Raw genomic sequence first — 25,669 nt, 5'->3', positions numbered from 1 at the left:
ATGTGTTTTTAGTGGGTAACTCAAAAATGCTGATTTTGAAGTTACCTAGTTGAAGAGCATTCAAAACATTTGCTGATTCAAAAATAATATTTTATTATAACATGTTTTTTTTTATTGATTTTCGCATTTACGAGAAAAAAAACAAAGATTATTACAATTATAAGTCTGTCCTAGACGCGACAGTGTGATAATTCATGATCAAATTGAAGCAATCTGGGGCCGCGAGTGGAAAGATTTAAAACTGCCAATAATTTTGTCAAAATTAGTTATACATAAACCGCCTGCATACAGGCCAAATTGGATTAAATTTATAATCAAAGAAAACAAAAAACTTTGGTTTGCGTTATTTTGAAACTATGTAAAACTGTCAGGTGTATCTGTTTTACTAACGGTTTCTGTGTCTCGTTGCTGCTCCATGAAGGCGGAGAATTCCACGAGACGCAGCTTATGGGTGGCGATGGCTCTTCCTTCCCAGGGGGGCGGAGGGGCAACCTCAGCACCTCCCACCACCCCCTTGCCCGCACTGTACGCGCCTTGAGGGAATGGCTTCACACTAAAATATACATAAAACATTTATTTTTTTGAATCCATTGCACCACAACAGAGGAAGAATAATAACAATGGTGAATTACAGTACAAATGCCTAGACTTGTAAAAATGACTTTTAATTTTTAGTCTCACTGGAAATCAAACATGGAACACCTGTGCATGAAGCAACTGTCTTAGCCAGTAGATCATGGGGGCCGTCCTTACATTTATTACATTTATCCATTAGAGTTTTTGAAAATAATGATACATGATTGAATTTTTAAGTAATACAATATAAGATAAGGTGTGACGCTAAAAAACAAAAGTGGCCAGCTCCATTGTAAGTGAAACTGAGTTAATAAACCTTTTGTCTGTGGTCGATCCAAATAACCATATGAGTTTCTGTTGCTTTCAAACTGTTTTCATAGCAGAAATAAAGAAGATGGCTATGTTTAAACTAAATATCATTAAAAACATTTAAGTTTGTAAATGAAAATTCTTGATGGAAGTTTATTGTAATTTATTATATAAATGAAAGATGAGTCATACTTTAATCCACAAATATGGAAAATCCAGTGACCAGTCTCGAAGATGTCGCAAAAGCGATGAAACCGGTCACTGGATTTTCCAAATTTGTGGATTAAAGTATCACTCGTCTTGTATTTATATAATAAATATCATTATGTAAATTAATATAAGCAGTCATATTATTCAAAAAAGACGGTGTCTGGAGATAGCCATGTTTGTTTTTCAGCATCACATGTAATAAACTCTATGTTTTTATTTCAGACCAGACTATAAGAGTAAATAATATATGACTTAAGCGGGAAAATAAAAGAAGAAATAAATTTATTGAATCAGTTTTGGAGTTCCAAGTATAAAGCTTAGGCTAATATTAGAGTTTTTTTTCCCATTTTTCAGATATCTTTTCACACTAAATAAAAATCAAACAGGTATGTAATTTGTAGTGGCAATAACAAAAATTATCCTCAGATTCATGCAGTTAATAATTTCATGTTTTTATTTGCTCTGTTATTATGCAAGATCAAAAGAAGAGAATGAATATTTTTGTCCGTAAAATTTTTCTATAAAAAAATCGTAGTAATCAAATTGCGACTATTATCAAATGGATATGAACATATCAGAGGACCTTTAGAATAAATAATATAACCCATTCAAAATAAAGTGAAAAAATAAAAATAGGAAAATTATTACATTTTTTTGCAAAAAAACAACATACCTACTTATCTTCCCATACATATTAAAGTAAAAATAAATACTTTATTATATCTGTTTAAAGGGTGGTAGTAAAACTGTAATACTCTAACTAATTTACATAATTGTTAACGTAAGTTCGTGATAGATATAGATTAAATTGGTAATAAATATTAGCAATGACATTTACTGTCCTAAATACCTAGTGAGAGGTACAATCATTCTGCCTATAATATGGCCTACGTAATAATAAAAATCAATTAAATTGTAAAAAAAATTATAGAAGAACCACAAAAAACATTACTTGCATGGACTTAATTATTAAAGTTTAGTAGGTTATACCTAAATCTAACTGCATTGAATGTTTTTAATTGTGCTTGTTTACAGAAACATTTAGAATATATTATATTGACTGCGATATAATATAATTTATAAAATAGAAGGGCTAATGTCGAAGCTCGTATAGTCACAAAACTGTGTTGATAAAAATAAAATAAAAGTTTATTTTATTCACAGTGATAAATATTTATTTATTTATTTATTTATTTACGGACAAAGTCCATTATAAACATTACAATTAAAAGAAATTTTTACAAAGGAATAAAAAAATATAAGGAACAGAAATAAGCAGCAAAGACAGATGATAGATTTTTTAGATTAAGTAAAAAGCATAGGCTAACTATACAGATTCTTTAGCTGATTTGTAAAGAAAGACATCCTTACACCATAATAATCAAGATCTTGATGATCGTTCACCCGCCTGATCATTCTGGGCAAAGGCGACTGTGCACCATAATTGGTCCTGTAGTGACCGAGGAAAAGCATTTCATTATTTCTTAGTCTACGGGTGGGAACGTTAAAAAGAATCTTTTGCAAAATTTCAGGGGCATCAATGAGACAGTTCATAATTTTATACATGCAGATTATATCTGCAATGCATCTGCGTTTTTCAAGACTTGATATGCTTAAAAACCTCTCCATATCAGAATATGAATAGTCTCCTATGTATAGACTTACTCTTGAGAGGTTCCAGGTTGTAATCCCGGTTGCCAAAATTGCTGAAAAAAAATGAAAATGAATTAATTCAACAAAAAAATATGTTAAATCTAATTGCGTAAAAACAAACCATCACGCCGTTTCCCCGTAAGGATAGGCAGAGAGGATAGAACACTATATCACTCTGTCTTTACATACAGATCTCGCTTCCTCTACATTCATATATTTTCTCGTGCATGTGTGCCGATTATTCCAACTTTTGACATATCTATCTTCAAGCATTTGTTGCATTTGGTCATGTCATGTCTTTCCCGGCCTTCCTCAATTTCTGCATCCATCAACATTCGCATCGTAAATCTTTTTAGCCATCCTTTCGCTGTCCATTCGCTCTGCATGTCCAAACCAACGCAGAGCTCCTTTCTTGATTTTGTCGATAATGTTAGTCTCGTCCTTACATAATGTACGGATCTTGATATTTGAGCACCTATCTTAATAGTTTTATGAGAGATTGCATTTCGACAGCATTTAGCCTACTTTCATCCTTGTTTTTCCAATTCCATACTTCGCTCCCATACATAAGGGTCGGCACCAAGACTCCACTGTGAACTGCTAATTTTTCCTCCCGTGACATTTATTTGTCGAGGTTGATTTAAGCGCACCGTTCACCCTCCTTTCAATATCTCTCTGTCATTCCATCCCTAGTGAACATACACAAATTCCTCTATTTGTTTCAGTATAACCCCACCCCATTCACAGTGATCTCACACATTCAGTCTCACTTAAATCTGTTTCAATCAAACCACAATTTGAATACAATTATTTGATAACTGCATAAAAGTCCTAATGATATTATAAGTTGAAAGCGGGTAATTTTAGTTGGTAATATATGTATCGGACAGGAGGTCAAATAGAAATAAGCATTAAAAGGCAGGTTAAGATGAATACGCAAGCTTTACTCGCAGTTCAGTAAAAACAGTGTATGGACATTTCGGCTAACAATGTGACCAGTGTAAAATTGCGCCTTCTGTCAGTGAAGTATATATTATTATATCTTTGTGAATTATTCACTAGCAATTCTGTAATTTGATTGTAATGGTGAAATGTGTATTAGTATCGGTAACATAAATACAAAACCAGCATTACAAGCTAGAGACGATGAACAGCAATACGTATGGCCACTTGGCAAAATAAACACCATTTGAGTTAGCATTATTTGTCCACACAGCTTACCACGGGATGATAAGGAACCGGCAGACCCGCCACTATTTGGGCGCTTGATAATGATGAGATACTCTGCATTGCTTTCTCCTTCAACATACCTCCATCCTGAACACATCATTTCATTTAATGACTATTTATTCTAAAGCACATATTTTTTTAAAGAAATCTCGAGAAAAACAGAACCATTTTTCATAATAGGCAGTCCATCCTAAAAAAATATGATTTAAACTGAACCTAATAAGATTGAAATTTGTTGAAATCTACTACCTATTGTGTAGATGATGGTTAGACATGAAATCTGAACAGAATACCGACGGATAATATTACGAAAATTCAGGAACTATTCGAAATTATGATTAAGTCAATAAAACATACAATTAACCGAAAGTATTAAGTATTTCTCACCACTTTTAATTTCGCTTGAATTTCTCTGAGTTTCCGTCGGGCAAGAACTTGTATGTGTGAAGAGACTTGTTTCCTAGTTCGCGTTTTTCCGGTTCTTAATTTTATGTATCTGGCAATAAGCTCATTTCTCCCTGAAAAATAATAAATAAAGATTAAAAAACATATACAGGATCGGTTGCTCTAATTATGTTTCGGATATTTATTGTCTTAAAAAAAACACTCAAGGAGAGAGGAAGTACATGAAATGGACAGGGAAAGTACAGCTCAAAATATTTTGGTATATTGCAAATGTTCCTGGATTTAAAAGCCAAGTAAGACCATGACACGATCAACTACTATGTATGGTCGTGTCAAGTCAGAATACTCGAAGTTGAAAATGAACGAAACACAAACAAGTGTTACGCATTCTATCCTCTGCGTCTACCCCTGCGTGAAACGGCTTAATATTTTGTTCACAATGGAAATATTGTCACTGCATTCGCGTATGTAATATATGGTAAGCAAACGCGCTAGCTAATGTACAGTTGCATCCAATGACATATAATAAGTAATTAAATAAACATGTTACAAGCGCGTAACGGATGAATTTTCAATTCGTGGGTAAGTTTATTCCTTGCCTCGATTCCTTAGCGAACATTCGTCCTGATCGGACGTAACGCTACATGGAATAGTGCCGCTGTCTGTGATGAAAAAAATGTTTTCATTTCACTACAACTGTGAAAAACAGAACAGATATATCGTTTCATCCGTAAACACAATCCAAATGATTAAATAAGTATTAATAAGTTGAGGAAAATTCGTAATAAATTATATTTTTGAGTAAATTTTTCACAATTTTAAATAAGAACATTGACAGCGAGTGTGGTAACGAGTTACATAGAAATATGAACTAACGGAATATGCGTAATTTTTTTTTTCACTCAAGTTTACATGTACATACATGCATTGTGATTTACTGTCTATTTTTTCAAATTGTCGATGGCAACACTAAATGTGACATGTAATTAGTAAAATAAAAACGTGTCTATTTACTATAAGTCGTTGGCTGAATCATAATATTTAAGTCACTGTCAATTGGTGGGTAAAAATACGAGTAAAAAATATTCTAATAACCTTTAAAAGTAACTTTAATATTAACGAATTTGTTTGTAATTTTATTTCAATAAGTTCAACGATTCTATTTGTCGCGCCGCGCCGTCGCGCGTCACGCCTCGACCATATGGTATTAAGAATTTTTATGTGACTTACAACAAAAATCGAATGTACGAGTAAATTATATTTCGATAATAATATCGAGAACCGAGCTAATATTACGTTCTTAGTAGAAGATAATAAAAGTAGAAGTTCAAGTCCACTTTCCAGAGCCGTAAAGTTTGTAAGATAATTACAAATAAGATGTTGGGGGTGTGAATAGGGTGAGCGGAAGCGGAAAGCGCTTCCGAGCTCCATACACGGAACACGAGTAGTACACAACACGAGTGGTGTGCTCTAATTAATTTTGTTTCTCTCTAAATTTTAATCTTGAAGTTAGACAAACAAGCGTAGAGTCCGTGGAACTTGGCAACTTTCTGGAATATAACATAAACGAAGTAGAAACTTTCCATCGGGGAGCGTATTACAAGTTGGACCATTATTCCGGGTTTGCAGCTTCCAGGAGCACCGGCACCGAACGATGAAAATGATTGCTATTTTACTATTGTGCGAAATTAATTAGCTTGGCAAAGCAAAAAAATGCAAAGCTGAAAACTATAAATATATTCAGAGTGCTTAGCACAAGAGTCATCGGTGTTCGTTCGTATTTAATGTGTTTATTCAGATAGTAGTTGTACAAAACACGAGGGTTTTCTTTTCAGTGTTGCAAACAGGGACATAGAGGGCGCCACGAATACAATGTCACTATTAAAAAGAAACCTTCATCTCTAGTTAACCTAAATCCAAAGTTGCAGTGCGATACGTGTAGTGTTGTAGCTACAGTGAAGTGTCAACGTTCGCAAGTTATTCGAACAACAAAATAAAACCGCGAAAATTTTCGCGCAATAATTTGTTACAACATTCTAAGACAATTATCTCAACCAGAATGCCTCGTCGAGTTGGTTTCTGTTTTCGGCAATGAAACACTGATCAATCGACAATTTCTCGTTGGTATGGCAAATTCAAATGTGGACGGCTGAGTCTTAGCGACGATCCAAAGACAGGTGCACCAAAAACGGCAGTCACCCAGGAAAACGTCGATGCTGTGCGCAAGCTCATCGAGGAGGATCGACATGTGACAAATCGCCAGATTGAGGCATCATTGGGCATTTCGAAGTCCTCAATAAAAAAAAATAGCATGAAAAATAGGGAAATATCACACATCACGAATACCGATGAAAATATATGAAATGGATTAAAAATAATTTATTGTATTTTCAAAATCGATATGGATATTGTGGAGAAATGTTTTCATACATACATTTAAAAAATAAATTTAATAAAAATACGTTGCCAGAAAAACGCCACGTTTTTGGTGGCGGCCTTGGTTGTTGTGACGTAAAGATTCGTGATAATATTTAAAAAAAAATTAATGGCCAGGAACAAATAAACATGAAACGCGACGTATTAGGGGCGTGGCCAATGGAATGACCGTTTTTGCGGGAATTCAAAATTACAAATATAAAAATATTTTTTATGCTACTAATAATTAGAAAAAAAAAATATTTTTGGTGGACAGTATTTCATAGACCTTTATAACTTTAATAATGTAAAAAAAAGCTATATTTCCCAATTGTGTCTAAAAAATTAGCTTCCCGTTGGATACCGCATCTGTTGACCGAAAAACAGAAAGAAGCTAGGGTCAATTGGTGTCATAAAAACTCTAGACTTGCTTCAACGCAGGAAACTCTAAAAATGTGTACAGCATTGTCAGTGGTGACGAATCGTAAATTTACTCATATGAACTCGAAAATAAACTCCAATCGTATGTTTGGGTGTTCCAAGGTGAAGAAAAGTCGACAAACGTCATCCGTTCTTGTAGTGTTTCCAAAAAGTTGGTCGTGCCATTTGTCTCAAAGGCGGGTAATGTAACAACAATTCCTCTGCAAGATCAAAGAACTGTTACTGCCGATTGGTACACAACTATTTGTTTACCGGAAGTCATCGCTGAGCTTCGAAAAACCAACCCCGAACGACGAATCATCGTCTACCAAGATAATGCAAGTTCGCATACAGCTCGCAAGACAATTGAATTTTTATAGAGCAACAAAACGTCGAATTGCTAGACCATCCTTCGTACAGTCCCGACCTAAGTCCCAACAACTTTTTTACCTTTACGAAAATCAAGAACGGACTGCGTGGTCAATGGTTCCAGTCACCAGAAGAAGCAGTCGACGTCTACAAAAACGCAATCTCGACTGTACCAACAAACGAGTGGAATAACTGCTTCTAGAGTTATTATTGTTCGAGCGCATGCAAAAATGTATTGACCTTCGTGGAAAATACTTAAAAAAAACATTAATTCTTTATAAGCCATCTACTGTTTTATTCCGGGTCAATATGCAAAACTTAAAAAACAACCCTCGTATTTATTTTAACAACTAGTAATTCCTTAACTGATACATATTATACTCGTACAAAACAATCAATTGAACAAATAGTTTGTTATTCATTTAAACTCTTTCTGATGACACTCTACCATCATATATGGATGTTTGTTTTTAACAAAAACCATCGCTATTCCACGTAACGATGCGAAAGACCTAGCATCCCTAATCTCTTTCGGCAACTCGTTAAACATCTTTATTCTTTTATGGTACAGATTGTTCTAAGTTGCCTTGAATCTTATTTTTGGAAGTCTAAAACACTCACCTCCCATCGTAGGAAAGGCGAAACAAGAGCGAAATACAACATTGGTTTATTTTGAGTGAGCTAGTTGTATAGGATACGATTGAACTTGCGAATCGCAGGCATCCATTTTTCCCGTCGCTAACTCAAAAGGAGAGTTTTTTAAACAAAAATTTCCATGCACTTTCTGTGTCTTAATTAATTTTGGCTCAATGTAATTAACCCAATGTTATGAAAAATAATGAATTTGCTAATGATTGCTATTGATAATGCTAATTGATAGATTTATTATCATTGCCCCATGCTTAGAATCATATAATTAAAATTATCAAATATTAATAACTGAATAAATCAATTGAATTCAGGATGCTCAAAATAATAATGATATAATCACTACTACATTAGTCATGTCTCTGCTTCTCACTTCAACAACAACTAATACTTAATCGAAATTGTAATAATAATCTGAAATAAAAATAGAAGATGGTGAGATTGAATAAAGCGCTATGGTTGTTTCTTGTGTAAAAACTTGTTGTTTTTTCCGACACAAGTATCATGGTCGAATTCTTGTACTTATTCTTAATTCTTATATTACTTCTGGTTATAAAAGGGGGCAGTTGATACCAGATACGCAAAACGTGTCGAAACACAAGTTAAATTAATAATTAGTTAATAAATGAATGGCTAGAAATTATAATCATCCATGCGATTCGAAGCTGCATGATGTGCAGTTAATATTCTTATTTTTTGTAACCTTAAAATGATTATTAACGAAAATGTTGCATCAGTACATACAAAATTATAATAACGCATAATTAAATCAGATCCATTACGTTTACGATTAATTTCCGACATGATCGACATGAAACATTGATTTTAAAAATGTGTTTTTGTACTCAAATATTCATAAGCCCCAGAATGGCTCCTGAAGCGCAAGACTGATCATCTTATCTTCAAGTAACAAAAATGAACAATATACGCTGCGATTTGTGTACCAATGAAGTGCCCTATGCACCATTAGGTGCGGAAAGGGAATGATGATAATTATATTTACGCATATTATTATAGCTGTATGCATTAGCGGTCCTTATACCTAATCAGTAACGTAAAAATACAAATGCGGTTACGCTGAAAAATCAGCAAAGGAAATAGTAAGGAAAATGAACCGACTGAAAATGACACTGCATGAAAAACCTGAAACAAATAAAACGATAGTAAAATAAATCCGCTTTATCAAAAGGGCTCCCACTCGCGATTGAGGGGCGGAATTCTTCCACTGAATAGGTATGATTAAGAGGACGGTATTGTCAGGCCATTGTTATCTTTAAAGTTAGTTGCCGAACACAAAACTGGTGACGTATTTACTACGGATAAAGCCGTATGGGAGAGGCGAATATTTGGAGTCACTAACGGGGGCCGCCACCCGCCACCCTCCGCCCTTTGCCGCCTCCGCCTTCTCACTACACCCGCAGACAGGGTCGCTTTACACATTTATTCACTGTGCACCAAAACTAGTATTTTTAACAAATTTAACAGAACACGAAATAGCTTTACTAACAATGATAATAAGTTGCGTAATATCCCGTTATACGTTCGGTAAATGTACGTGACAATACTAAATAATATAAACATGGAAATGATTATAAATAACAAAATTTTTTTATTTTGAAATAAGTACGTAGATTACCAAATATTTGAATGCATAGAAACGACCACAACATGCAAATATTAAGAAGAGTAAAAAGCATACTAATTATCTTCTTAAAATATTTTTTTAGTGTAATTTTAATTCATCGGTCTCGTGGTGTAATGATCAGCGCGTTTGTCTACCACGCAGGAGGCCTCGGGTTCGATTCCCGGCATGGTTGATATGAAATATGTGAAAACACCCGTTTAGATCAATTTTATTTCAAAGGGTGTTTCACGCTAGAATATTTCATAGTCCCTGAACTGGTACCTGAAGCGTAGGACTGATCATCTTACTTTTGTATAACAAAAATAAAATGATCAAGATACGCCTGCGATGCAGTGCAGTGCCCTATGCACCATTAGGTGCGGAAAGTGAATGATAATGAATTTTAATTAATCGATGTTACCCTAAACAAGTACTCTAAAGATTTATTATTTTATTTCCATATGATTTACGATCGAGATAACGCTGAAACTGATGTGCGGTACTTTATGCACCATTGTTACGGCGATTATTTTGTCTAGAAAAACAATTATATTTTTAAATGAGACACATCGGAGTTTATTTTATTTTTTTAAAAATAAGACGATTACTCAAGGTATCTCGTTAGTGTGTCCAGTGACAAAATTCGAAATAAATAAAATAAAAACAGGTATTAGTATTTTTGTGGTTTTCTTTTTATAACTTCACTCAAGTTTTTATTTTATTTGTTCCTCTGTAATACTACTGGCTTTATTTTACATTTTCATAATAATTAATAATGTTGCATGTATATTATTTCGTAATGCTGTTGTTTTTCCTAATAAACAAAATAAATAGTCCCGACCTTTGCACGCCCGAAAAATTGTGTGGAAAAATATATTTAATAATATGTATAATACGCCTGTTTATCACTAGGACAAATTGTTGAATTGCCAGAAACCCTTTGTGATAAGAATCGACCAAAGTGAAATGAGAATAGGCCCGGCCCCTGTCAAGGTATCCCCCCCTCGGGGTTCTCATCCCGCCCTTCTTTATATTTTCTTGTACGTAGCGCCGGTTGGGGGGCGCGCGCTCGCTCACTAATTGCGCATTCTTCGCATAGTTTCGGTCCGCCCCCTCCCTCCCCTGCCGCCCCACCAGCCCAGTGGACACTCGTGCGGAGAAACATTCATCTTCAAAATTGCGAGCGTGACAATATTTTCCGGCCGTCCATGGCCGCCTTTCGGTAAATATCCGCTATCTACTAGTCCTAGCGGTCGGCGGTCGATGTGATAATACCGTCCGCTGAGTGGCCAGTCCGAGTGGCGGAAGCTTCAGTTTAGTTTGGATGTCTATGGAAATGTTCGAGATATTCGCGACTATCTATGGAGTTCCGAATCCCGAACATTTGTACGAAAATAAGTTCTTAAAGCTCCGTTAAATTACAGACGCCGCTGATGAATAAAAACGTTAAAAAAAAATATCAACAAAAAAATTAGTAGTAGCTGCCTATTAAAAATATTTTGTTAATCAAAAACAACTCCGCTGTTGGGGCTCTAATTAATATCGTTAACAGATCGTGATCATTCAAACGAATTCGGTTGAAGCCACTGGAAGATTTTATATGAAACTTTTCCCCGTTAACTTGCACCCACCCCTTTTTAAATTAATTTACCTCCGGAGGGACCGACAGACACTGTTCAAGAGGAACAAAGTAATAATAAATTGGCAAAGGAAACTCCGCGGGTTAACTTTCCCCGACATGTCCAGCCGAGGGTAATTATGTCGGGCCTTTCCTCCACCGGCGCTTCCTGTCCTCGCACTCCCCGCCCCCGCCGCGCCCCCGCCGCCGCCCGGAGGGAATCGATCATATCTCGAGAGATCGAGAGCAACCGACCGGAAACTAAACTGACTCCCTTTAACTAGAAACATAACCCCTTGGGATTATTTACTACACTCGACTCCGCAAGTAATAATGGATCGGCGAACAGCAAAGTTCCCCGGTGGGGGCGGGTATCCCATAATCGGGTAGGTGTAACGAGAAAACCATTTTGACGAGGTGTGAGTCTCGGCTTTTCCAGCTTCCCGCGCTATCGGCGATGTAGCTCACGTGTGTAGCGTACGTCGTGTATCAGAAGCCCGCTGTACACGGCCCTCCCGCTCGCTAGTGGATAACTGGCCCACTTTGGAGTTCAGAATACTTCGGCCGGTCATACACTCTGTATTCTGTACTCGGTACTACCTCAGTACGAGCGTATTAGCGCTCGTGGATGATCCTAAATTGTGTAATATTCGCAAACGAATCAGAACAACCATTTAAAAATTTTCGTTACTATTTGAAATTTTACCTTTACGAAACTATACATTAAACGTTTCCGGTCAAGTAATGGAAATAATATAATGAACGAATGAAGTAGAAAAGCTATCATTTCGACTACAACACGCAATCACACGCGGTTACGGGCACTCGTATTTATGATTAAGCTTTTGATTTATTAAGTCAATAAACGCTCCACAAACAATGGAATACGGAGCTCGGCCACTCCGAGGCAAAACCGAACAACAATACAATAACGCTAGCCAATATGGCGGCATCTACCTTCATCCGACATTATTAATGACAAATGGCCAATGTAGCGCCACTCTCAAATGTTCCGGAGGGAATTTCGTACCCCAGCCCCGGCCGGGCCGAGAATTATCTGTCGGCCACAACCGAGCCCGGTGTCCAGGCTCCTAGTTCCTAGCTGCGAGCTGCTAGCCCCCACCCACGCCAACATCGTGTCTCGAGAAAACCGACAATTTCCTTTTTCTAGCCTAAATACATAATCTATAGAATATTATGCACGCAAGTAACTACAGTAAACTAGGAACAAGAAAAGCATATATAGATAAAATACATTTTTTTACTAAAATTATTGAATCATTATGCTTACGAGTATTACAGTATTTTCATTTAATTTACGAGACATGCTTTTATCAATTCTATGGTCGAATAAAATGGAAAGAACCCATTAGACAAATAATATCATATTGTATCGCAAGCTTGTGTGTCTGTTGCCAAGTGTACCATCAAATTAAATGATGTAAGCGAAAGTAAAAGTAACCTACATTGTTATAATACACAAATACGAGCGTGAAATTAGTAAAAGTACGTACTTTATAAATTGCTATCAATTTTTACGATTTAAATGCTACGAAGTTGTAATGTTTTTTATGTAGCGTTTTCATTATTAGGCCAATATTTTAATTATGATACTATTTTTAACTAGGCATAAATAAATGTGCTAGAAAACAGCAAACAAGTAATATGTATGAGTACATTTTTTAAATAAATAAATAACCCGCTAAGCTTTTATTTTAAAATCACATCAGCTGGAAGGAAAAAAAATACACCACGACACCCAGACCCACTGTTTTTTTTTTACTTGGGTTTCTTTCTTGCAACTGGCGGGAATCGAACCGGCAATGCCACTTTTATAGTTAGCCTTCTAACCAACTGCGCCATGGCGCCTGTCAAAATTATTTATATTATTAGATACGTATACACCGAACACTATTCATAGCAAGGTAGCTTGATATTGTGTAGGTAATCGTTTACAAAATCTTTAAGTGGATGAGTGAAACTTTTTCAAGATGTCTAATAAAAATAAGGGATGAGATTGCGAGTTTCCGAGCACCCCTTTCGAGACGGAGGCGGAAGCGATAAGCCAGTACATATGGCTATACGAACATATAGTATAGTGTAGCGAGCCCCGTGATAAATGTGTATGCAAATCTTGTTTCAATATCGCACGCCATAGAGCGCCCGATTTACGGCGGGACACGTACATACACACATATACACATACTTGCACATACCTACATCGTAAGATGGGAGCGGGAAGCACGGGGCGGAGGCGGGGGTTGGCACCCTCATAAAAAAGAAAATGGTTTCGGGACAGATGATTTCCTCGACAAATGATGCAATCAAAATCTATTTTACGGGCTGTAGATTGAATTTTAAAACCCAACTTATCGCTTATCAAAATGATTTTACACTGCAACATTAAGAAATAATTTAAACACATTAGCTAAATTTATGAAGTTGTATAAAGAACGTTAGAAAACAAAAAAAATATCATTAACACTAACGTATAACAAATAGACACGTTATTGCCTTACCAACAGGATCTTATAATTAGCAAATATTGCGTTGCCCTAACAATTCCAAATAAAGATACGGCAAATCACACAACGTTGTGAGAAAGAGGTACATATATGTACATATTTTTTTAGTTTATAATATAGGTGTACAAAAATGAAATATAAACATGAATACGTGTCTTCACATGTCATTTCTCTCTGTATATTGAGTCTTCTTTATATATTCTCACATGTAAAAAAAAAAGTATATCGTTAAGTGTCCTCGGCACGGGTAACCCCAGTGAGGTCACATATTTTTATTAATGTGAAAAAATGAATAAATAAATAAATATTTTTTGTGAAACTCGTTACTATAACAATGACACCTACTGTCAGTGTATTATTTATGTATTTTGAAATTGTTAAAAATGACTACTACTTAAAAAATATTATTAATTACCTACTCATTCAATAAATTGTATGGTGTTTCCAAACGAAACGATATACCTGTTCCGTTTGATTTTCTCAATACACACGACGACATTATTGTTCGCGTAGCGCCACGCTTATCACGATGTAGGTAAGTTAGAAAAGGATGGCAAGGAAACCAATAACCCACGATTAAAATTTTCTTCGCGCTTTTAACGTCTTTATTTAATTATGAAGCGCAAGAATTATCTTACCTTCATATTACAAAAATGATCAAGATACGCTGCGATTGGTGTACCAATGCAGTGCCCAATGCACCATTAGGTGCGAAAATGAAATGGTGATTAAAGTATGCGTCATAGGATAAATATTAAAAGCACAATACCGAATAAGTATCTTACAAAGAAATAATAAATTGATATAACGAATACGTTAATTCAAGAATAGGTACTTTAATGAGGAAGTACAGTGGTTTTTTTGTTTATTAATAGACTATTAAACTAAGCCAAAAAACATGTTTTTAAATTTTTATGTATCGTATTATCAGAACTATGATTAAAAAAAAAATCGTCTCAAGTTCTCTTCCCCTTCTTCTTGGACAGTTCAGCCGATTGGTTCTTTGACGTACCGTAAACCGGAAATCTTTCACAAATATCTTATTATTGGTTGATTCATATGAACTAGTGATGTCGTTAGAAGTAGTTCATCTTACAAAATATCTTTTATGATTTTAAAAAATATATTTTCAAGAAAATTTGCGGTACAATTAAATGGTCTAATTTTTACCGCGCGAAAGAAAACATTTTTATATCCAATTTTTCGTAAGGCTGAACTTCCTCATTCAATGTTTTTAAAATTACTATTATTTCCTTTAAAAACTTTGTTACTAAAAATACATACTCGTGGTTTCTCTTTATGCATTGAAATGGAGAAAAGATTGAAGATGACAATTCTCATACCCATGTTTAAAATTATGTATAAAATTATTGCTTGGTTATTTCTTTGACATTGCTCAATACCGTTTAATTTTTATGTGTTTATATCTAGAGTCTAAAGAATAATTCAAATTACGCTAATTTGCCGATAATGTCTATAAATGCTTAAATAAAAACCAAATAATTTTACAGAACACTAGTATTCAGTTTTTGAGAGCGAGGGTTTATGAATCGCAGAGTGGAATCAGCTAGTACAAAGCATCGGGAATAAATAATTCGCTTCCCGGGTTCGCGTCCCCTGTACCCTGATCCTCTGTGTGGTGGATGGTGGAGGAACATTTAATTAAACAGGGTGAGCGAGCCGCTCTCGACTCGAATTACGCATATTACCAGCCACCGTCACACCGTAATAAAGTGAATGTCGTGTCGGACGTGCGACGCGGATCCGAACCCACGGTCCGGGATACCCAAGTGGAAAACGGGACTGAACAAAAGGATGCAATAAACAAGATTCTGATTCCCGAAAAAAATATTAATTTAAAAATTAATCGATTACACAATAACGAACTATCATTTATACATACATTTATCAATACTTAAATATTTTTCTTGTAAAAAGAGCATAAGATTAATAGATAATTGCAACAAAGAAATCTTGTTGTTTTTAACTCTTAAAAGACTGTGATAAATAATCCCTTTGCGCGCGGTGATGTAACATCGTGTTACCACTAGTAAAAGACGGAATAATTTAAAGTTCAAAAATTGAAAAAAAAAACCATGGAGACATACTGTTTAATAATCCCTTTTCCATTATTTGTGCAAATAAACATATAATTTAGCCCTGTTATAGTAAAATAAATTAATAATAATAAATACGCCACTCAGATTACGCGCGTGCGTTTCCCATCACTGTTATCAACCGGCTGAAATCTGAATCTATTTTACACTTTACTTAGTTTTGTTTTTGTCTCTTTCACACTAACACCTGCCATAGAACAGCGTTTCTGTCTTCATTGTGATGAGTTCTATCTTCGTGCTCTTTCTTATACATATGTGTTGCTGAATTAGCGGACACTCTTTTTTCGCGTAGCGAGTAAATATTTTTTTGTATTAACATCCAGCATAGTTGTACAAAATTCACTTTCCAAATCCGGTGTGAAAATGTCCATTTGAAGATTACAAAAAATACGAATTCATCATTTAAAAAAAAAAGAGAGATATATCAAGTCTTGTGTCCTATGTCGACTAGTGTGACATCACAGCCACACAAGACTTAATGGTGAAAGAAATGCCGTTGTCGATTTGGGTAATTTTAAGCGAAGAATCGCTACAGAAACAAACAATCCCCTCTCCTGAGCAGTGAACTTTTTTAACTCTTAACCTATTTTCTATTAACACTAATTTTTAAAGATACATTTATACTTTTACTTTGAACAACTATCTACAAAAACATAAGTGTGTGCTGCTGGGTGTATATATAACAAACTCGTAGTTTTTGCCTAGTTTAACAAAAACTCTTATTACAATAAGAATGTTTCATCCCATGTTCGGAAAAACATAGTTGTTAAAAAAAAAATACTTTAATGTTTTGATGTTGTCAAGATGCGTTAAAACTGGTCACTGTTTTTATTTATTCAAATAATAATTTCTTCATCATAATGATAACGATAATCAAACAAAAAAAGAATACGACATTATCGGCATGAATATATTTAGAGTAGGTAATTTAGTAGTTGTTTTTGTCGGCTATAAATGTAAATATGCAAACTAAGTTGGCACGGTCAGCAAAATTTAAAATTAAATTGAGATATTCAAGTTCAAGAATAATACTTTTTGCTCGTGACAATTTTATGAAGCGTTGACTTTATTACCAGTAGGCTATTTACCGAAAGAATCGGTATACTCGGGAAATGTAAAATAATACCCCTTAGGTACATAATTTTTACTAGTAAATATTTTTTGGAATATGATTTTAATATTAGGCACCTACATATTACAAAAATTATTGAGATTTATTATTTGAATGGATATAGATAGATAAAATAAACGCTTTACAATAATTTTATTAAAGTACATAGACATCACTTTACATCGATTAAGCGTGAATTAGACTTGGTCTCTTTTAATTTTTAAAAAAGGTTGTGGTCACCGTGGTGTACGGCGGAGAGCTTTTTGTAGAGTCGTCAGTCCATGAAGAGGGGTGAGGGTGGGGGAAACTGACAAGCTCACAAAGAAAAAGAGGCTAAGGATAACTCATTTACGCTTTGCACTAAGCAAAGGTCGTAGGACAAAACGCGACTTGCGGTTTTTCCGTAACGGGTTTAGATTAAACGCCGTAAAAGGGACATTGCGGAATTCCCGCCTTTAATTGTACTTCGTCAAGTGAAATATATCCGCCGGAATAAAAGAAAACAAGCGACAGTGAAAAACGGAATAAAGCTTTATTAGTGGAGGGAATTTATTGCGGAATAGAGAAGAATGTGACTTATAATCAAGTCGCGGTATTTAGATCCTTTTTCTTATCCTTTTGGAAGTTACAAAATACATGTGCAAATTTGACAAATGACTACGAGATAGTTTGCCGCTACACATATTTTTTTAACTTCAACATTAATTTGTCATGTTGCGATTTGTGTCGCAAAAACCTAGAAAGAACTACAAAATAGTTTCAGTAAAAAAATATAAACTTACGATGAGCTATCACTATTATTTATTAATATTTAAGTAAAAATAGTGATAGTACTGATTGAAGCAACTTTACTTTTGTTTTATTATTTCACTTTTAAAATTTTATTTTGTACCACTGTATATTAAACAGTTAAAATTCAACAGTTTTTTAAATCTGAATTAAAAGATGTTTCGAGTAAGTATATACTACATATAGATAGGAACTAAATAAATCACAAGAAACAGGCGAAACGTTTGAGTGCCCGTGAAAATCCCAACACAACAGAAAATAATTTCTTCGCCAGAAAACGGTTGAATTTCCTTCTCTCTGCGGACGTCCGCTGTTGGGGAAATAGAAGCCCGTCGCCCCGTAAATTGTACCTAACAAACTATTCCCGGTATCCGTTCACTCGAGGAGTTCCACACCGTATGAATGTCAAAGAAGTATGGTTTTATTCAAAAAACCGGGTGGAGGTGTACTTGTGAAAAGGGCAAGAGGAGAGGGCCGGCGGGCGGGGGGCACAAAGGGAAATTCAGTACGGGGCGATTCACAACTCTTTCGGAACTATTTACCTGGAAGAGAGTACGGCTGGATGGACATATTCAGATCAACGAAGCAAAAGAAAGTGAAACTGCTTCAAACAGAGCAAACCCTGTCCCTGGTCCTTATTCCCTCCCCTGCTACCCCGCTACCCCGCAAGAGGTGATAGTACAGAGGAACCTATTCACATTCAAGATGACGAAAACTATCTAGAATACTCTTCAGGTATTTATTTATTTAAAACTTCGAGTACAAAGAATAAGTACTTTGGAGGATTTATTGGTAAAAGCAATGTCTTCCAGCCAGCTGAAAAACAGACTGGTCAAAAGAAGAGTTGGTCAAAAATTTGTACTAAAAAACTAAAATATAGTATATATATGTCAAAAGATAAATAAATGAAAACAAATACCTAAAAAATAGCTGTTTAATAGTGGGGAGATGAGGCTTGCATATATTAACTTTAAAAACTTACATTATATTAAAATATGAGGAATGTGGGATCAGATAATGAGTTTGGAAGGTGAGATAAAGAGGAACCAAGGAAAGAAAACGAATTAAAATACATATTTTAAAAGACATTAAAATACAGGGAGTTCAGGATTCTGAGGATATATAGTTATGTTTGAGGCGTTTCTTGAAGGGGGCTAGAGAAGGTGCATTTTTTCATATGAAGAGGTAGCTCATTTCAAAGTCTAGGCATCTTGAATGGAAAAGGAATAGCTGAAAAAATATATACTATGTCGAGGAATGGAAAGTGTTCTCCCCCGAGAAGAGCGAAGCGAAAGACCATGATCAGAAAGGTAAATGAAATTCTCAGCAAGATATTTTGGAGCGCAAGGGTTGTGAAGAATATTATAAAGTGAGAGAGATTGAAAGTTTATGCGCTGATAAAAACGAAGCCACTCGAGTTCGGAGCGAAGGGGGAAACATGGTCATACTTTTTTAGATAAAAATTAAGCGGATGCTTTGATTCTGCAAACGCTCCAGACGATCTGTGAGTTCCATATTGGCGCGAAGATAGCAAATATTAGCATAGCACAGAGAAAATTCTGAAGTCTCTTCAGTGAATGGAAGGTGTGATAAAACTGCTTCCTAACCTCAGTAATATGTTCTTGCTCTAGATATCATCGAACTAAAAATAAAAAATTAATAACGAGAATTCAGTAAGTATTTCTCTATTCGGTACAAAGCATACTCACGCGCTGCATATGTTATTATAAACTGAAAGAAAATGCGTCGGCGTAGTGCGCACTTTAACATAATCTAAAAGAAAAGCCAAGTCGTGTTTGATTAGCTAATTGCATTAATGGTATTACGAGAAAGAAGTTTCTCGTTCCGCCATGTCGGTAAATATAAATGATTTCGATGACGAGTGCGTGAATAAGAAAACTTACCGTTTGAATACATCGGAGCAATATGAAGAAAAAAAAACTAAAATAATGAATAACCAGCCTCTAGGAAACACGCAACCCATTCTGCAGATAGGCTCTCGTACAAACAGAACTAGATAAATCGATGCAAGAATGTAAAAGCGACCTTTGTAATGTGTGCTTATACCCGTATATAGAGTTAACATTTATAAGCATCTATTATATTTAATAAATAATAATAATCTGCTTAATGAATAATATTACGAATGCAGTCACGATTGTGCGTTTTTTTAACATTTGTAGATTACCTATGCATAAACGTAAGTATGTATCAAACTTTTCATTTGAATCAAATATTTCTTATGATATCAAAAATAAGAACGCCCGTTGTAATATATTTAATAAAATTAAAAAGATTCTAATAAACATTCAATATAAATTTTATATATAAAGCACTGACTTTATGGTTATTCATTATAATAAAATAAATAAAAACCACTTTGTTTTTAACCACTTATTTTTAAAGCTATACAAGCTTCTTTATCAACGTATACATAACTGATGAAAACTAATAATTTAATAAACAATATTTCCTTTAGTCCACTCCTGTCTAGTTTTAAAAATCGAATCCATCTCACATTACGCTTTTCAACCTTACCAGACAAATATACTTAAGAATTATTAGCTCCACATGTAGTATTTAGTAAACACGGATAATATAAAATAGGATATAATTCATTAGTTAAGTATACCTTCATAAAGAAGCTTGTATAGCTTTGAAACCATTCAGTAGACAAAATAAAAAATAAGTGGTTAGAAACAAAGTTGTTTTCATTTATTTTATTGCATAAAATATGCTCATTTAAATATTCTGATTTTCTTAAATCAAACGGTTTGTGTAGGTAGAAAAAAAATACCTTAAGGCAATATACCCACCATTGTATGTGTATGTAGTGTTTAAATAAATAAATAATATTATGCAGAAAAAGTAAGTGTTTTGGTATTTATTTCACGGATTGACCTCAAACGCAAATACGTGATAAAAAGCTAAACTAAGCTAATATAAAAGCTCATGTATCTGAAATTTAGTACAATTTACTTTTCCACGAACATCGTGATCAGCTGCTGTTTGCAATGACAGAAAAATCAACGTATCATTAAAATCTAATAGAAACGTTGCATAAAAAAACACGGCATCCGGGTTCCAGGAAGACAAATCTCCAATAGTGAAGATATGAAGTCTAGTACAATGCAGAATATTGTACCAAAGACATATTTCAACACAATAATATTGCGATGTCAGTCATTATTCGTTATCTTTCTACTAAGAAACTACACGAGCAATACCGACACATCGATTGTTTGAACAATGTATAAGGTTATTAAAGCAAACATAGGACGAAGTTGCGTCAATGTCTGAAGGAAGGACAATGCCATTCGCTAAATAAAATCATCACGATTTGCATAACACCAAAATCGGAACAATGGGTGCCAAGTTATCAAATCTGCGGTGATGACAGTGTACGGAAGATTTGCTTTATTATAAAGAATAATAAAGAAATGAATCAATAGTCATTATTGATGTATAGGTAAGTAAACTTAATTGATAATCTTGGAAAGGAAGTACAATATAAGAAACCGATTTTTTACTAAAACACTATTGTGATTTTACCAAAACAATTTGATAAAGTTTACATAACATTGAGATTATAATTTCACACTTCATCCGAATTCAGTTCATATTAAGATACGTAATGTACTTAGTAGAACATTATTTTACGTTTTAAACATTTAGGATAGTTTTCACTTTCCTCCTTTCTCTTCTCTGGACCTTACAGTGCATAAGAAAATACCACTAAAATAACATGTTCAACACTATCATCATTCATTATTTTTAATCAATTATGTTATAAACTAAAAATACAAGAAATAAAATGAAATTATTAGTTTAGCATTATAATGTATTAGGTACCATTAAGTATTAAAAGTTAATCCTTTCGATATTGAACTCGTGACCTTATATTAAATGAATCTACACTAACCACTAGATGGCCGCTTTTAGATAAATTAATAGACTAAATTAAATTCGCAGTCAGATTAACACACGGCAAAATGTGGAAATTAAAATTAATATTGTTTTTTTTATGAAACCGCTAGCCCAAATCAAATATCTCTATCTAAAATATAATCGGACTTAGAGATGTGGAAAGGGTCTTTCTGAATTAAATTATTTGTAGTAAATCATGAACGGGTACTATATTTTAACATAGATTAACTATCCAACATGAATATTTTATTATTTTTAAACATCGATTCATTTAGTTAACATATCTTCATATCGCTAGCCCAAAGCAAAATAAAGATAAACCCGAAATTTCCGTCAATAAATTAAATGAATTTTTAGTTCGATAGTGAACCTACGTGAAAATAGAATATTCATAATGTATTTCAAATAATTTAATTCAGTCAGACCCTTTGCACACCTCAAAATCTGATTATCTCAGAACATGCTCTTCAGAGATATCTCACTGTTGCTTTGGGCTAGCGATATACACAAATGTATACATTTTCGTAAATAGCCCAATTACAAAATAGGAAATAAGTTGTGGTAGAGCAGAGAGCGATTTCTGAGTTAAGCTAGGGTTTCCTAGGACAGCGGTGCCCGTATTTTAACGGCCGTAGTGAACGGTGATGCAGTGGAAAGCCATCGTAAAGGTGATTAGAGAGTGGTTTCCTAGGAAAACGGTGTTAAATGGTGTTGATAACACCGTTTTCCTAGAAAACCACACTCTAGTCACCTTTACGACGGCTGTCCACTGCATCACCGTTCACTACGGCCGTTAAAATACGGGCACCGCTGTCCTAGGAAACCCTAGCTTTAGAGACTCTGATCTACAGATTACAATGAGTCATCATTTGTAGTATACAAACTGGCAAAAAATCTCGGTAACTGCTTTGGTAGAAATTTGATTGAATGTGGTAAATTAATCTCAAATTTAATTCAAGATTAACTTTTGAAGTAACATAAAACTAAATTAAGTTTTATCGAAACCAAATTAAGTAGATTAACAAATTATAACAGAAATAGATAACATTTTGGAGAAGGAAACATGGAAGTCTGGGTATTTACAGGGCTTATGACATGTTATTGGCTAGTTTAAGTGGCCACTTTACACATTGTGTAACATTCACTTGTTTGAACATTCACATTTCTTCAATTCTTCCGTTTGTTTATTTATGCTAAGTTAAAGACCCTAAACCTTAATTGATGCGGGTGAGATTTATCTGACTGAATGATTTCACATACTAGGCAACGTTAAAAAAAAAATCGATTTTAATATTTCTTCTTGGACCAGTGGGCTTAAGTTTTCTTTAAAACGTTATCCATATCTGTTGTTATACGTTATTCTTAATAACTCCCCATCTTATTAATGTTTGGTATCGTAATAACTACTTTATCTACAAACATTTAATTTATTATCTGACATCTTCGAGACCAGTCTCGAAGATGTCGCGAAAGCGATGAAACCGGTCACTGGATATTCCAAATTTGTGGATTAAAGTATCACTCGTGTTTTATTTATATAATAAATTACAATTTTTCACTTACAAACTTAAATGTTTTACAAACATTTAGACTAACTAAAAATATTGTAGGACAAATTAAGGAGTGCTGCCAATTCGAGGCATCGCATCAAGGAAATCAGCAGATATGCGATAGGTTCGTCAGAAAATAAATAAGTCAGTTCACACCCAGAGACATTGGGCTCCTCTGACAAAATATGATTTACCAACTATCGTAGAAAATCTTAATAACAATCTAAAGGACTATTCCCACAAACAGCGGTCACCACTTATGGAGTACCCCAGAGAGTTTCCCACTTCTCAACCCAAATCAAAAGTCGACAAAGCAAGCGTCAAACGTCACTCACCGTACATCTTCCCTTCGTCCGACAGAATGATCTTGCGGCGGCCGCACGGCGGGTAGATGGCCAGCGCCTCCTGAAAGCTTTGCTCGATGTCGGGGCTCCAGACGCCCTCCGCGTCCGCGGCGCTGAGGTCCTTTTCATCGTCGCTCGCGTCCCCCACATCCAGGTGCTGCTTGCCGGGGTCCGCCGCCCCGCCGTCCGGGGGCCCGGCGGCGCTCCACGGGGTCGCCACGCTGCCCGCGACGCCGCCCGCTGCAACAATTCATACATAATTAGGACTACATTTTTATTTAAAAAGAATAATTGCCTACTTATGATTAACCCAAATATAATCATTTTGGGGGCCATTTCCAACGAGTTGTAAATATCTAAATTTATTGCAACAGATGGATTTGAGAGGGGAATATGGTAGTCAAGACATTTACACGGCTTATGATCTGTCATTGGCTGATTTAAGTGGCCACATTACACACTGCGCAACATTCACCATTCTGCCTATGTTTGATCATCCACATTTCCTCGACTCTTTCATCTGGCTGAATTATTTCATTTACTAGGCAACGCCTGGATATATTTCTCAAAATCATCATCATAATTCCCTTTCCGCCCCTAATGGTGTATAGCGCACTGCATTTGTACATCAATCGCAGCGTATCTTGATGATTATATTTTTGTTACATGAAGGTAAGATGATCAGTCTCACGCTTCAGGTACCAGTTCAGGTACTTTGAAATATTTTACTGGAAAACACTCTTTAATATATCATATAAACCATGTCGGGAATCGAACCCGAAACCTCTTGAATGATAGGCAAACGCGCTAACCATTACACCACAAGACCGATTTCTTAATATACCAGGTAGTTTCATCAACAAAGTTTTGAGTATGTCCAAATGTATGTAGACAGGCTGGATTTTACTCCTTAGGGAGTTAAGATCTAAATTTATTGCAACAAAGAAAGATTTAAGAAGGGAATATAAAGTCTAGGCATTTACAGGGCTTATGAACTACTCACTATTAAAAAATGGAAACCTAGTTATATTAGAGTAGGGTTCGAACCTTGGACCCTTGAGACGTGAGTCTGCGACACTACCCACAGGACCCCATTAACCGGTTTAAATGATTCTTATCATTTTTTTTACATGTTTAAAGCGCAAACCTCGTAAGCTTAATCATGTAAAAAATATTTTAACACAATAAATAAAGCTAAACCACTTAAACAATGCAGGTGGATTCTTTTTATAAATGTCAATTTTTCTAAGTAATTATCTAATTGCCTATTATCAAACATTAAACCTGCATTCTACACAACTAATAATATAGGAACATTGTTAAACAATTACAAAGTCAAAGTCCCTAAATAAAATAAATCTGGCATATGCCGATTGAATTGAAATGATTGCGATTCAATCTACATAGGCAAAACTTAAATATTAAAGTAAAATAAAACTTTAGGTGCCTAAATAATAATATTTTTTCTTAATTCGCAAACCATCTGATAGAAAATAATCACAATTTTAATAAAGACACCGGATTAAAAGTTCTTCTTGCTGAAAATAAAATATTAAAAATAGACAATTTGGATTTGGATTCATAATAAGAAAAAAAAAAAACAAAATTTCCTTTAGTCCAATCCTGGCTAGTTTTGAGCGTATCCATCTCATTATACCATCCCTACTAGACAAAAAGATTTGATTTATTAGTTCCATAGACAGCACTGATAAAATAAAATAGGATAGAATTCATAAGTTGGTATATAGTATATAACATTTAGTTATGTATAAAATAAAATAAAAACTGTAATAAATGTAACTTAATTGTATTTAAGATATTAAATAAGT

The 25,669-nt window shown here is 34.7% G+C and overlaps 1 protein-coding gene across 4 annotated transcripts in view; it reads right to left on the bottom strand.

Annotated features, from left to right (window-relative positions):
- Nucleotides 1-25,669, bottom strand: part of sd (TEA domain transcription factor 1 homolog scalloped) — a 128,579-nt gene that overhangs the window by 5,698 nt on the left and 97,212 nt on the right. For 2 of the 4 annotated variants that reach the window (XM_088232715.1, XM_088232700.1), the window contains exons 3-7: nucleotides 23,832-24,080; nucleotides 4,366-4,496; nucleotides 3,970-4,065; nucleotides 2,761-2,801; nucleotides 391-553 (exon numbers count right to left, since the gene is read on the bottom strand). In XM_088232715.1, coding sequence (XP_088088841.1) covers nucleotides 391-553; nucleotides 2,761-2,801; nucleotides 3,970-4,065; nucleotides 4,366-4,496; nucleotides 23,832-23,838 — 438 coding nt within the window. In that variant the 5' untranslated portion in view covers nucleotides 23,839-24,080. The remainder of the gene's footprint in view (nucleotides 1-390; nucleotides 554-2,760; nucleotides 2,802-3,969; nucleotides 4,066-4,365; nucleotides 4,497-23,831; nucleotides 24,081-25,669) is intronic. The other 2 variants (XM_088232724.1, XM_088232706.1) reach the window with 1 other exon arrangement.

Source organism: Micrasema longulum, unplaced genomic scaffold (assembly GCF_059751315.1).
Source record: "Micrasema longulum isolate JH-2025_06_02 unplaced genomic scaffold, ASM5975131v1 h1tg000076l, whole genome shotgun sequence".
Classification (NCBI taxonomy): Eukaryota; Metazoa; Arthropoda; class Insecta; order Trichoptera; family Brachycentridae; genus Micrasema; species Micrasema longulum.
The sequence above is the reverse complement of the archived record's forward strand: the minus strand, read 5'-3'. Positions and strand labels throughout refer to the sequence as shown.